The 14,076-nt window shown below is 43.8% G+C and overlaps 1 protein-coding gene across 1 annotated transcript in view; it reads right to left on the minus strand.

Annotated features, from left to right (window-relative positions):
* jcada (junctional cadherin 5 associated a) overlaps positions 1-14,076 on the minus strand; it is a 38,320-nt gene that overhangs the window by 3,624 nt on the left and 20,620 nt on the right. The window contains exon 3 of the mRNA XM_061237225.1: positions 966-5,071. Coding sequence (XP_061093209.1) covers positions 966-5,071 — 4,106 coding nt within the window. The remainder of the gene's footprint in view (positions 1-965; positions 5,072-14,076) is intronic.

Genomic DNA, 14,076 nt, shown 5'->3' on the forward strand with positions numbered 1-14,076 from the left:
GTTAATTGTATTTGGCCTCCTATAGTTACAAGATTCCGTTGAAGGAGTTTATTATAACACACATACACATAAACTGGCTGATCTTACCTAAGTATATACTGTATAGATGCCATGTCAAACTGTAGATGGAATGTCATCGCAATATATAAAGGCTTCAGAAAGCCTTCACTTGTATTGATCATTTTGCCAATCAATCTACACTCAATAACCCCTAATTAGAAATAAATGTTTTCAGAAAATTAAATTCTAAAAAATATAAAACTGAAATCTCTCACTTGCATAAGTATTCAGACCAAATTGTGGTCAGGTACATCTTGTTTGTATTAATTATCCATGAACTTCACATGGGAAAGGGAGACTGGTCAGATTTGAGTGAATGCAGCCAAATATTGGAGAGGTCCTTGAAGAAAACCTGCTCCAGGGTGCATGCGACCTCAGACTGGGGCGACGGTTCACCTTTCAGCACAACAATAACAAAAAGCATACAGCGAACACAACACTGGAGTGGCTTCGGGGCAAGTCTCTGACAGTGATTGAGTGGCTCAGCGAAGCCCAGACTTAAACCCCATAGAACATCTGTGGAGAAACCTGAATATGGCAGTTCACAGACGCTTCCCATCCAATTTGACAGAGCTTGAGAGGATCTGCCAGGAAGAATGGGATAAGCTGCCCAAATTCAAAGCTTGTAGAGACTTACCCAAGCAGACAGGAAGCTGTAATTGCTGCTAGAGGAACTTCAACAAAGTACTGAATTAAGGCTCTGAATCCTAATATAAATAAGAGGTTTCTGTTCTAGATGGCATTTTAAAATGAAATCTACAACACAATAAAGTGTGCAGAAAGTGAAGGGTCAGAATACTTTCTGAAGCCAATGTACATTTACACACACCACTTACACAAAACATATAAAATATAACTATTTGTACTACATCCGTCCATAATTCTTGGTTCCCTTATTCACTGACCTGAGAAATGTAGCATCTCCTCCTCCACTTCTTCATCCAGGTACTCTACATCATGAGAGTACTCACTGAGGTCCAGGGGCAGTGTGATCTCCCTCTTAGCCACAGTGGCATTGCGAGGCTGTGTGGGCACCGTGGAATGAAGGCTGTCATTTGGACCAAACTGTGGTGTGGAGTTCCCCTTGCTCTGCATATTCCACTCCTCCTCATCATTGCTCTCCCCTGATTCTAGGCTCCTGGTGGTAAGGTCCTCCATGTGGGATAAGGAGCTCCACTCCTTTGGCTGGACAATAAGGTTCTCCATTGCCTCTTGACAAAGCAAATTAGCCATCCCATCCCGTCGGACCCCGGCCTGCAGGGCCCCAAGCTCCCAGGCCTCAGGCTCTAGGACCTCTATCTCCAAGGTCTCCCCCTCAGGGACTTCAGGCTCCAGAGCTTCTAACTCCAAGGCTACTGCCTCCAAGGACTCCTCATCTGGGATTTCAGGCTCCAGAGCCTCAAGCTCCAGGACCTCTGCCTCCAGTTCCTTAATTTCTACAGCTATAGCCTCCAGGGCTGCAGCTTCCATGACCTCAGCATCCAGGGTTACGGCCTCTGGGGCCTCAGGCTCTGGGGAACCGCCACATCCCTGCAAGTCACCACTCACGCTCAGAGACAACCTGCCATCGCTGCTGCTGATAGCCACTGGCATGAGCAGACTTTCCAATATCCCGCTCAGATGGGCACCCTCTCCAGGTCCTGCCACCTCTTCCTCCTCCTGCCCAAGTCCGTTTGGATCCATGGGCTCTTCACTTACTTCTTCATACTGACTTTGCACTTGCAATAGCTTTCCATTAGCATTACTTTCCCAAGGTTCCTGTGTCATCACAGGCTCTGGTTCTATTGTGACTACGGGCTCTGTAGTGCCTGTTCCAGGCTTGTGGTCCCCCACAGCAAGCGACTCTGCAGGGACTTTTATTCCCAGTATTCTAGCTGCCCGTTCCTCAATTGACTCCTTCTCAGGAATCCCCTCTGCACACTGCACTTCATATAGATTGCTCAGGTCCTCCTTTGGCAGGCTGTTAGCCTTTTCATTAATAAGCAGCTCCTCTAGGTGCTTCTCCGCTAATGAGAGCTCCTTCGGCCAATCAAAATTATCTGAAGCCTCCTCGTCTGACACTGATGCCACTTCTTCATTAGTTCTTCTGTGTGCAGCAGGCTTGGACCTGGCAAAATCAGGCTGTTCCCATTGGCAATAAATCTTGTCAGCTTGACCTTTATCCTCAGGGATCTTCTCCCCACTAAATCCAGACACCAAGTTCTTTTTCTTTACCTTTCTCTCTGTCTCAGCTCTGGAGACAGAGACTTCCTGTTGTACCGATTCCATCCCGAGTCCGAAGGTCCTGAAGGAACTCTGGGGTGTCACGTCCATGTTCCTTGCATTGCACTCTGTTGCTGCTGCACTCTCGCGGGACAGCAGTAAAGTTTGATATACATCCTCATAGTCAGGGGGGCTGGTGAGTATGGAGACATCCTGTGTGAGCTCCCTGGGCCCCTCCGGCACTTCAGTGTATACCGTCAAGCCCACATCTCTAAGCAGGGAGTCCTTCAGGACAGGGATGTCAGACCTTGGGACCCTGCAGTCGTCTGCCACATTCAGTGGGATGTGCGAGAGCAGACCACAGTCTCCGAAGCTGGATTCCTTTGGTAGTTTTTGGAAGCTTACAGTCTTTGCCGGTGGTCTGGAAAAAGCACTCCTCACCTTCCCATGCTTGGGGTCGCCAGTGGTGCCCCGATTTTCAAAGCCATGCTGGATCTTGTTAGGCTGTCTTTGGGGCTCTTCTTTCATAGGGTTGCAATCTGAGTTTTGTGCTTTACCATTTTCATAGTTGTCACTGGTCGTGCTCAGCTCTAGAATGTCCCTGTAGGCCTGATCCAGGTCGTCAATGCACTGGTCCATGCTGGGCCTCTTGCACATTTGCAACTCCAGCTCCTTGTTGAAGGACTCCAGCTCCTCGATGGCATCCCAGGGACGTCTGCTGACAGGCTTCAGTAGGAACTGGCCAAAGGCCTCCTGACCGTTGCCAGACAATGATTTTTCCACAATCCTCTGAGCCAGCGGGCTGCCCGGTGCTGGTGGCTGCTCTTTGGGCTTACAAAGCTTACTGGGGAAGTTAGCAGTCCTGGAGAAAGCACTGTTGCTGGATGGGTTCAGGCTCTTCTGCCCCTTAATGGGGTATCCAAATGCACTGCAGTCACCACCCACACCGTTATCTGCTATAGGGTCAGTGGCAGAAGGGCCCTGTACTTGTCCTTGCTTGTGCAGAAGGGCCTGAGGATCCCCCTTTGGGGCTGCGGGGCAGCTGGTCTGAGTCTCCTGATCTCGATACTGGTCCCCAGGCCAGGATCCAGAGTACAACTCCTTGTGGTTATTTGAATATAGGGGTTGTGGGTCTTTCCCAGACGGGGGCCTTTTCGGATCCTGGTCTCTCATCCTGTTTTCAGTGAGTGTCTGCAGCTCAAGTTCGGCTAAGGATGTGCTCAGCTGGCTCTGGCTATGCAGCTCATCTCTGCTCTGAGTGGAGCTCCCGTGATCGGGATTCAACTGATCCGGTTTCTGATTGTTATTCTGATCGCAGCTTTCTCTGTTTGGCTGCAGGTGTAAGGGAACTGACACCAGGCAGAATATAGTCTCATTGAGCCTTCTCTTTGAGTTCTGCTTTTTCTCCCCTTCCATTCCAGGTTCAATTTTTTTCACCTGCGTAACAGTTTCGAGGAGCGCCTTGTCTAGATTTGCGCACTGCCCTGACGATCTAGTCAGAACTGCCTGGTCTTTTTGATACTCGTTACAGCTTTGGTTGGAAGCTATGGAGTTGCCACTCTCTTTGTGCAAACCACTGTACAATCTATGGCCATTGTTATGCTCATTAAGAGACTTTTCATCAGTTTCAGTACTGACATATTGTCCCTGTGTAGCGGGAAAGGCACTGTGGTGTGTCGATTGTTCTAACACTTTAGCACTTGGAAGGTCTTTTTTGCTGTGTCTGACTTTGTCAGCATCGGCCAGAGCACTCTCACAGGGCCCTCCTGAGATGTGTCTCACTCGCGGGTCATCAAACGGTAGGTACTGGACCCACCCCACATTGTTTGGCGAGAGACCTGGGTGGACCTGTTTCCTGCAGGGTGCACTCCTCTCCCTTGGCTGTTCCAACCAAGAGCCTCCCGCTGGTCTAGAAACCCACCTCCCCGACTCCATGCTATGAGGTGCCTGCTGAAACGGTGCCCCTTTTAGCCTGAAGTCTGACATATCACTGTAGTTCTGTTGCGTTCCCCTGTGCAGCAGAGGCCTCTCATATGATGGTGGAGGTATGTACACGGGAGGCTCCATGCCAGGCCCGACAGGCTCAGATGCAAAAGAGTCCTGCCTGGGGACAAAGGACCCTTTTGGGTGGGGCCCCTGGTCTCCAGCGAGCATCTCTGAACTGCCCCGTGTCTGTTGGTGAGCCTCGTAGGATGGAGGCCTGAGGGGCCTGCTGAACCTGGGCTTTGGTAATGCTGCTCCATGGCTGCCAGGCCAGTGCCCATTCTCAGCAAACCAATCCCTGCCATGGTGGTTGTGTGGAGGCCTGTGAGAAAGACTGCCATTGAGCCGCTGAGGACCATAGGTGCTTTGGCTATAGGCAGACATGTCCACATACTGCAAGCTCTCTGGAAATAGCACACGTGGAAGGGACAGGGACTTCCCCTTGGTTCTAGCGTCAACACCTACATCCGATGTTGCGATTCGCAACTGACCCTGGGTCCACTGCTCACCCTGGCTCAGCTGCCGTCCCGCTGCTGGCCTCCAATCCTCCATTCCCAGGCTCTGGCATTTCCTGTCTCCTGTTGCCCTCCATTGGTCCCTCCCTGCCTCCCGCTCTACCTCTTCCCAGCGCTGCCTCTCGTGCCCACGTTCATCCCCCAAGGATATCCACGCTCCCTCTGTAGGCCTGGTGAACCCACTGCCCCTGAGCTCTCTGTAGTCTGCATAATCCAGCAAGACACTGAAGTCCTGGCCCCGCCTCCTCCAGTAGGACACGTCCCTGTCACCTCTGGGCTGGGGCTGTATTCCCCTGGTTCTGTCATATAATCTGCAACACAAAAATGCAGCAATAAAGACACAAATACATAAGAAATGAAAGCAATAATTGCTTTAATGACCCTTCCTTCTCCAATTTTGCTGAAGTGTAGTAGCGGTTGTATTAGCATAAAATCAGTACTATGGTGGTGGTGAGGCCATTTCTCCCCACCCCTTCACTATAACGCATCTTCAGTTCTGGATGCGAAAAGCAATATGAATACAGGCGAACAATTGTCAATGGCCGCGTTTCCCGATAGCGAACGTTCTTAAGGACGTTTGGCTAAGAAGGATCCTTAAGTTACAAGTGTTTCCCGAACACCTTCTTAGTGGCGTTCTTAAGACTGCGCCTAAGAAGGGTTGAAAGAACGTTCTTAATGGGAGCTGTCCACCCCCTCAGTGCAGGATTCAAAACAATCGATGTCAGGCTAATCGATTGTTCCACATAATTACATGCTCCCAGATGAAGTTCTGATGTAACAAGTGGCGTCCTACAATAAAACAACACTGAGAATAACGCGCGGGGAAATGAGGCGCCAGAACACGATTATAATACTAATTGCGGGCTGAATCCACACTTTTCTTTTCTAATTTGCCATGCGTAGGCTATGTAACAGGGTAGGAATTTCCTCATTTTCGGGGCAAAAAGGCCTTTGAGTGAAATAAGAGGATGTGGAGAATAAATTACTTGACTTTAAAGTTTTGATTTTAGTATGAATCAGGGGTGAAAGTGGATTGAAATTCTTGCCGGTACTACTACCCCAACCATGGGGCACTTTGGCAAAGACAGACCCTATGAGACAGACAGCAGAAAATTGGCTTGAAACCGGCTACGGTTTGCAAGCCTACGGCCTGGTCGCAAGAGTGCAAGAACCGGGAGAACAGCTGACATCCCGCAGGAGCCTGCGAGTGAGGCTGAGGGAGGGAGGCGGAGCCTGGAACGGGACTCTTAGCTCGCTGGATTTGACATGGACTCTTTTAACACTGAGACATTTTAATCTGTTCTTACACTCCACACCCGTAACATTTCTAAATTCGTACGTTTATTTTGTGTGCGAATCATGGCCAATTACACAAATATAACAATAATAATAAATGTTTAAACCGGAAATAAGGTGTTAAATAACTGTGGAAAGGGTGGAGGTCTGATTTGAACCTGAGGCTTCCACACGAAAAACGGCAACATTAACCACTACACCATCTACTGCCTGCCGACTCACGGAGGATTTACGCCATAAATACACTAATCATTTGGGTGTGCCAGCTACAATTTTGGGTGGCACCGGCACACCCGGGCAGTGCTGGCTTCACAAGCCAAGCCAGCACTGCCCGGGTGTGCCGGGCAGTGGGCAATAAGGCCACACATGTGTAGCCTTATTTTATATTTAATTGGTGGTTAAACTCCTGGATGTTTAGTTTAGGATTAGGTTTACACCTTATTTTTTAGAGGCTAGTTGCCTACAGCCATAGCCTACTTTGGCCATTATAATTTAGCATGGCTGTGATTATTGTTTCCTAATAGGCTATATACATATTTTCCTAATTACGAACGTTAAGAACGTAACGTTACTGCGCACGAGTATCTAACTTTAGCCCTCACAATAAATAAAATACGTTTGCTTGATAACGGATCTCAGTTTTGTTTATTTGACTCTTATTTGCACTGCAGATGCTGGTTGAGAAACGGTGTCTCATTCTCAGGCAAATGCACAGTGATAATGGAATCTTTACTCTTTAATCTTTAATCTGCCGTGCTCAATTTCATGTGTCAGTTGCCTGATGCGGCTGGATCTGCAAGCGTTTGGTCGGTACGAAGCCTGTTAAGTTGGCCGGGTTTCCCGATAAAGAACGTTCTTAAGAGATAAGAAGGCTCTTAAGAACGCTCCGGACCCTTCTTACAAAGCCTTCTGATGAAAGATCATCTTAGGCTAAGAAGGTGTTTCGGGAAACGCGTTTGCTTCTTTCGGGAGGCCTAAGAAGGTCCTTAAGAACTTTCTTAGCTTAAGAACGTTCTTAACGCGTTCGGGAAACGCGGCCAATATCAGTCACACTGTATAGGTGCATGCAATTTCACATAAAAGTTTTACATACACTTTTCCCTTCTAAGTCAGTGCCACTACTATGGTTTTAATAGGTTCAAATGAGATATCCATATGTTTGTCTATGTCACAGTGTGACAGCTGGTAAAATAGCTGAGAGAATGATAGCTTGTGATGTTTGAGCCATGAGCTGGCAAATCCAAATAATTATGGAAATTGTTTAGTGACATCACAGATCCTATCCTTGTAAGAGGCCTCAAAAGCCACTCCATCATTCCCTTAAGGGTCTTCCAAATCAAAGACTTCCAAATCAAAATAATAGACAGCCCATGAGAGAAATGAATTCCAATTCCTTCAAAGTAATGTATGTGGCATTTGGACGTTTGAACAGTATGTGAAAAACAATTTTTCATCCATTATTTAGAATGAAAAGAAAAAAAGCTAACGGCTAAGTGGTTAGCCCACCTGTGATGACCCCTTTCACTGGACACAGAGCTGCCTTTCCCATGTGTAAACTGTCAGGGTACTATGTCACAGATTTCCCATTTCCCTAATACAAACTGGATCTTTGGAAGAATGTGTGCGTTTTCTCTTCATGCCAAGTGCCAAGACAGTTCTGTGAAGCACACACCCCCACCATCCCTCTCCCATAGAGAGGCTCCCCACATCTATAGCTCTGTCCAAGACAAACTGGCAGCTACTTACACAGGCTGACTGTCAAGTTCAAGAGCAAATAAACTACTTAATTTCCTGAAGGGGAATGATACATCAAGACGTATGTTATTTTAGAAAAGCAAGCAAAAAACTGATTGGAAAAAAAATATGGCTAAAAAAACAACATATGGTCAAGAATGAACACCATAATGTGTCTTTAGTACTATGTCATCTTACAGTTGTTTTTGTACACGCCAACACGAATAGTGAAGAATTAGTGATGTAATAGTTCTGGCTGAGTATTATAAGAGGAGAGAAAAGGCCTTTGGCTTATTCATGCATGTAATTCAATTTTAAAGTGAGTCCAGCCTTGCTCAGAATATAGTCTTGCCTTTAAAAACCCTCCAACTCACAGTTATTTCCTTTAATTTTATTTCCTGTTATTAAATGAATAAAATCACTTGATTTGGTTCAATTTCAACAAATGAAACATGTAGGGTATTGCCAAAATGAAACAAAACAAAATTATAAAGCTATGTTGCAGAGTATTTGATCAATTTCTAAGAAGCCAGTCCAATTCATATGGTTCAAAAAGGTGTAAAACTAGGCTAGAATTTCTGTAATTGTTGTAATTGTAATTGACTGTTTATGCAGTTAAAGCAAATTGATGAAGATACATATTTGCATGTCTAGTCGTTGAGAATACCTGGCAATACAACAAATTAACTAACACTGTGTGAAATTGATACAAACTTAATTCAAAATTTTCTATTTTGTTCTCCTGGTCTGGCATCTACTTGAGGCAACATTACTTGACCCATCTTCAATGAAAACGTACAAAAACAGTATGTTTTACGTGAAATGTTTGCATTTGCTGAAAGCCTCAAAAGACAGGAAATGAAACTGATCAGCCATAACGCTAATATCAGCCAGCTCTCCATCTCTGACAACTGCTACAGCCATGTATAATGCCTACTGTATGTCAAATAACTCACCAATGGGCAGATTGTGGATTCCTTGAGAGGTTTTAATCTTAAACAATCTAAGACTAGTGCACTCTAAAGTGTACTGGCAATTTTGCATATTAAAGTTTGAGGCAATATACAGTCAGGTCCATAAATATTGGGACATCAACACAATTCCCTGATCACTCCCTACTCCCCAGCTAGACCACTCCGGTCTGCCACCTCTGGTCGCCTTACGGTTCCCTCTCTACGGGCACCTGGCGGTCGAGCTGCACGTTCACGCCTGTTTTCCGTTCTGGTTCCTCAGTGGTGGAATGACCTGCCTACCACTGTCAGAACAACAGAATCCCTCCCCCTATTTCGACGCAGACTCAAAACCCACCTTTTCAAACTCTACCTTAGTCCTCCCTCCTGACTTCCCCCCCCCAAAAAAAATAAAAATAAAAAAAACTTCTGATGACAACTATGTTTAGAACAGCATTTCCTGTGTATTTTGCTAGTTTCTGGATGTGATGCTCTGACTTATGGTAGAACCTATGCACTTGTAAATCGCTTTGGAATAAAAAAGCAATTCTCATCTTTTTGCTTTTTGGCTCTATACACCACCACAATGGATTTGAAATGAAACGAACAAGATATGCTTTAACTGCAGACTTTCAGATTTAATTTGAGGGTATTTACATCAGGTGAACGGTGTAGGAATTACAACAGTTTGTATATGTGCCTCCCACTTTTTAAGGGACCAAAAGTAATGGGACAAACTAACAATCATAAATCAAACTTTCACTTTTTAATACTTGGTTGCAAATCCTTTGCAGTCAATTACAGACTGAAGTCTGGAATGCATAGACATCACCAGACGCTGGGTTTCATCCCTGGTGATGCTCTGCCAGGCCTCTACTGTAACTGTCTTCAGTTCCGGCTTGTTCTTGGGGCATTTTCCCTTCAGTTTTATCTTCAGCAAGTGAAATGCATGTTCAATCGGATTCAGGTCAGATGATTGACTTGGCCATTGCATAACATTCCACTTCTTTGCCTTAAAAAACTCTTTGGTTGCTTTCGCAGTATGCTTCGGGTCATTGTCCATCTGCACTGAAGCGCCGTCCAAAGAGTTCTGAAGCATTTGGCTGAATATGAGCACATAATATTGCCCGAAACACTTCAGAATTCATCCTGCTGCTTCTGTCAGCAGTCACATCATCAATTAATACAAGGGAACCAGTTCCATTGGCAGCCATACATGCCCACGCCATGACACTACCACCACCATACTTCACTGATGAGGTGGTATGTTTTGGATCATGAGCAGTTCCTTTCCTTCTCCATACTCTTCTCTTCCCATCATTCTGGTACAAGTTGATCTTTGTCTTATCTGTCCATAGGATGTTGTTCTAGAACTGTAAAGGCTTTTTTAGATGTTGTTTGGCAAACTCTAATCTGGTCTTCCTGTTTTTGAGGCTCACCAATGGTTTACATCTTGTGGTGAACCCTCTGTATTCACTCTGGTGAAGTCTTCCCTTGATTGTTGACTTGTTCACATACACCTACCTCCTGGAGAGTGTTCTTGATCTGGCCAACTGTTGTGAAGGGGTTTTTCTTCACCAGGGAAAGAATTCTTCTGTCATCCACCACAGTTGTTTTCCGGGGTCTTCCGGGTCTTTTGGTGTTGCTGAGCTCACCGGTGCGTTCTTTCTTTTTAAGAATGTTCCAAACAGTTGATTTGGCCACACCTAATGTATTTGCTATCTCTCTGATGGGTTTGTTTTGATTTTTCAGCCTAATGATGGCTTGCTTCACTGATAGTGACAGCTCTTTGGATCTCATATTGAGAGTTGACAGCAACAGATTCCAAATGCAAATAGCACACCTGAAATTATCTCTAGACCTTTTATCTGCTCCTTGTAAATGAGATAATGAGGGAATAACACACACCTGGCCATGGAACAGCTGAGCAGCCAATTGTCCCATTACTTTTGGTCCCTTAAAAAGTGGGAGGCACATATAGAAACTGTTGTAATTCCTACACCGTTCACCTGATTTGGATGTAAATATCCTCAAATTAAAGCTGAAAGTCTGCAGTTAAAGTATATCTTGTTTAATTTCAAATCCATTGTGGTGGTGTATAGAGCCAAAAAGAGGAGAATTGTGTCGATGTCCCAATATTTATGGACCTGACTGTATTTATTTAGCACCTTCCTAAAGCATGCTTTATTTCCAACATGTCTATGTGTCCTATTTGAGACCACATATTTTGTATTTCAACATAGCTTGCCCACAAAATGCATTGGTACATAGCATACCATTTCTAAACTAGTGTGATTAATGGATACATCCTGCATTAAAGTGTATATTGTAGAGTATAGAGAGTATATTGCTATGATCTCATTCATATATGCCTACTGTATGTCATTCTGGATAAAAGTGTAGAAGCAGATATAGAGCCTACAGTATATCTGTATATGGGCCTATAAATAATGATTAATATTAGACTGAAAGTAATTGAGCAATTAAACAGTCATGTGCATGTTGTATATAATATATACAATTTATTTTATATCTGTTTAATTTGTCAAAATAATAAGATGTTACCATGTTAATTCTATGCATATAATTGGGTATAAATGAGAGTCTTGTTTTGCACAAACTGAATATAAGCGACAGAGCTAGAGCATGTTGTCAAAGATCTGTACTGATACCTTGATGGAGAGCAGGCTAATGTTAATGTTAGTTTTAATTTAATTTCCTTGTCCTTTGCTTTCAGCAAATGAAAACATTTCACTTAAAACGTATGCATAATGATGCATGATTTAACCGTGCTCGCATTTGGCTAGAGTGTTAGGCTAAGTTAGATCTAAGTTAAACACCATACATTTAGGTAACTTAGCTTGCTAGCTTAGCTAATATAGGTAGAATGGCTGTTGTTAGATCTAATAGTTACTTACGAGGTACACTGCTGTTACTCACATTGATATTAGCTAGTTTGGCAAGTTGAACAAAACAGACCAATTTATAATAGTACTAGCTACCAGGCTAACACAATTTGGATAACACAAACTAATTATGAAAGGGAACATTAGACTATGTTGAGCTTCATTGTACTGGCCATATCACATTATAGCTAGTTATCTAATCTAGCTAGACTTGAGTTAGCCACAAAGGTCCTGCTGAAAAGATAACTGTAGTCAGCCAAGATCAGACCCAATATAACAGTTAGCTAACGTTAGAGCTAGTGGTTACTACCACACTCAATATGATAAAAAATTTAAATGGTAAATACAGTACTGTCCTTAAGTGTTTGGACAGTGGTACAATTGCTGCTCTTTTGGCTCTGTACTCCAGCACATGGAGTGGATTGAAAGGAAACAATAAATATGAGGTTAAAGTACAGACAGTTACCTTTAATTTGAGGGTATACATCTATATTTGGTGATCCTTGTGGGATCCTTTTTATACATAGTCCCATATTTTAGTACCTGGACAGTTGGCTTCTCAGCTGTTTCTAATTAGTCGGTATCTAGTCTCTATATAGGCAGTTTTCTCTATACTGTATACTGTAGGCTGCAGCTCATAAAATGGTAAAATGGACTTCAATGGATCCCTAGATTTTGTTGTGTCAAAGGGCCAGAAATGTACAACTTTACAGCAAAACTATCTAGATGGATAGACACTAATTTGCCGCTTTAAACTTGCATTGTGAGTGTCTGCATGTGTTGTAATAAAGAAAAAAGCATATTTGTATGAAAACGCAACATTACAATGTTATTGTGCCAAAAGGCTTTACCCATTATTCATACAAAAACTGCACAGCTGTAATCAATTGTGTTACCAATTCAATTTTGTGTTCCTTTTATATTTCCATTCCCGTGTTAAATGTGGATAACCAAAATGTCCCACTTTTAAGACCACTAGAAGTTTAACTCCATTAATGCATTGCTCAGAATCATTCTCTAAAAATAAATAAAATAAAAATATAACTGTAAGCAGTAATTATAGGGTTCTAAGCACACTTTGCAAAAGCTGACCTAGAAAACATTCTGGAACATAGACAAGAAAGACAGACAGACAAGTAAGCAAACATTAAGGTTTCATGCGAACAGGCAATTGGTAAGTTAATTTTATATAAGGCCATGAACTTTCAGCATGTTTATGAATCAAGAACATTAAAAATCAACTTTATTGACAGCAACTTTTCCATGGGATGGTAGTTAATGTGACTAAAGTGAATTTCAATTTGTCATAAATCTTCCAGATTGCACTGACTGCTTCTTGTTAGCTGACTGCTCATGTTTTTTAACCGACAACCCTGATCCTCATCCACTTGGCCACTCCCAGTAAGGGGAGTGTCACAACAGACCAAGCTATATTGACAGAGTCAGAAAGCATATTCTAATTGTATTAAGGACTTCAATCATCCATCCATCCATCCATCCATTATCTGAACCCGCTTATCCTGATCAGGGTCGCAGGGGGGCTGGAGCCTATCCCAGCATACATTGGGCGAAAGGCAGGAATACACCCTGGACAGGTCGCCAGTCCATCGCAGGGCACACGCACCATTCACTCACACACTCATGCCTACGGGCAATTTAGACTCTCCAATCGGCCTAACCTGCATGTCTTTGGACTGTGGGAGGAAACCGGAGTACCCGGAGGAAACCCACGCAGACACGGGGAGAACATGCAAACTCCGCACAGAGAGGCCCCGGCCGACGGGGATTCGAACCCAGGACCTCCTTGCTGTGAGGCGGCAGTGCTACCCACTGCACCATCCGTGCCGCCGGACTTCAATCAGTCAATTTAAAAAAGAGTCCAGACGTAGTTAGTTAGTATGTAGTTTGAAGAAAATTGATCAAATTACATTTAAAGTTTGACTAATTGCATTTTGATCTAATGTATGCCCAGTTTTCCATATATCATTATACTTTGTTGTATAGTATGAGCTAATCAACATATGACCTGACCTGTTCCGAATATTGTAACTCTCTAGGCCAAAGTTGTCATAGCAGATTTCAGAATTTATATCTTTTTTTCCATTTTGAGTTTGGAAGGTGATTATAACGCCATCCTTTGGCCAATCATGATTGCATGAAATTATCTGGTCTTGAGACATTCCTTTAAATGGTACCCCTACCCAAAAAAAGTATACGCCTACATCTGTTCAATATATCATAATAAATAAGTCACGCATAACATATTTTAATTATTTTATCGGACTACGTTGGTCCCGTACCACTTCAGTGGGCAGACATATTGCCGAATACTTGACGGAGGCGTGACATCAACTCGTTGTGAGCCAGGAGCCAATGCGTTTATGCGATCCTTGCGAGCTAGCGATTATGCTGGACGACCCATAATGTCAT

The sequence above is a fragment of the Conger conger genome, chromosome 4, assembly GCF_963514075.1.
Source record: "Conger conger chromosome 4, fConCon1.1, whole genome shotgun sequence".
In the NCBI taxonomy this organism is placed as follows: Eukaryota; Metazoa; Chordata; class Actinopteri; order Anguilliformes; family Congridae; genus Conger; species Conger conger.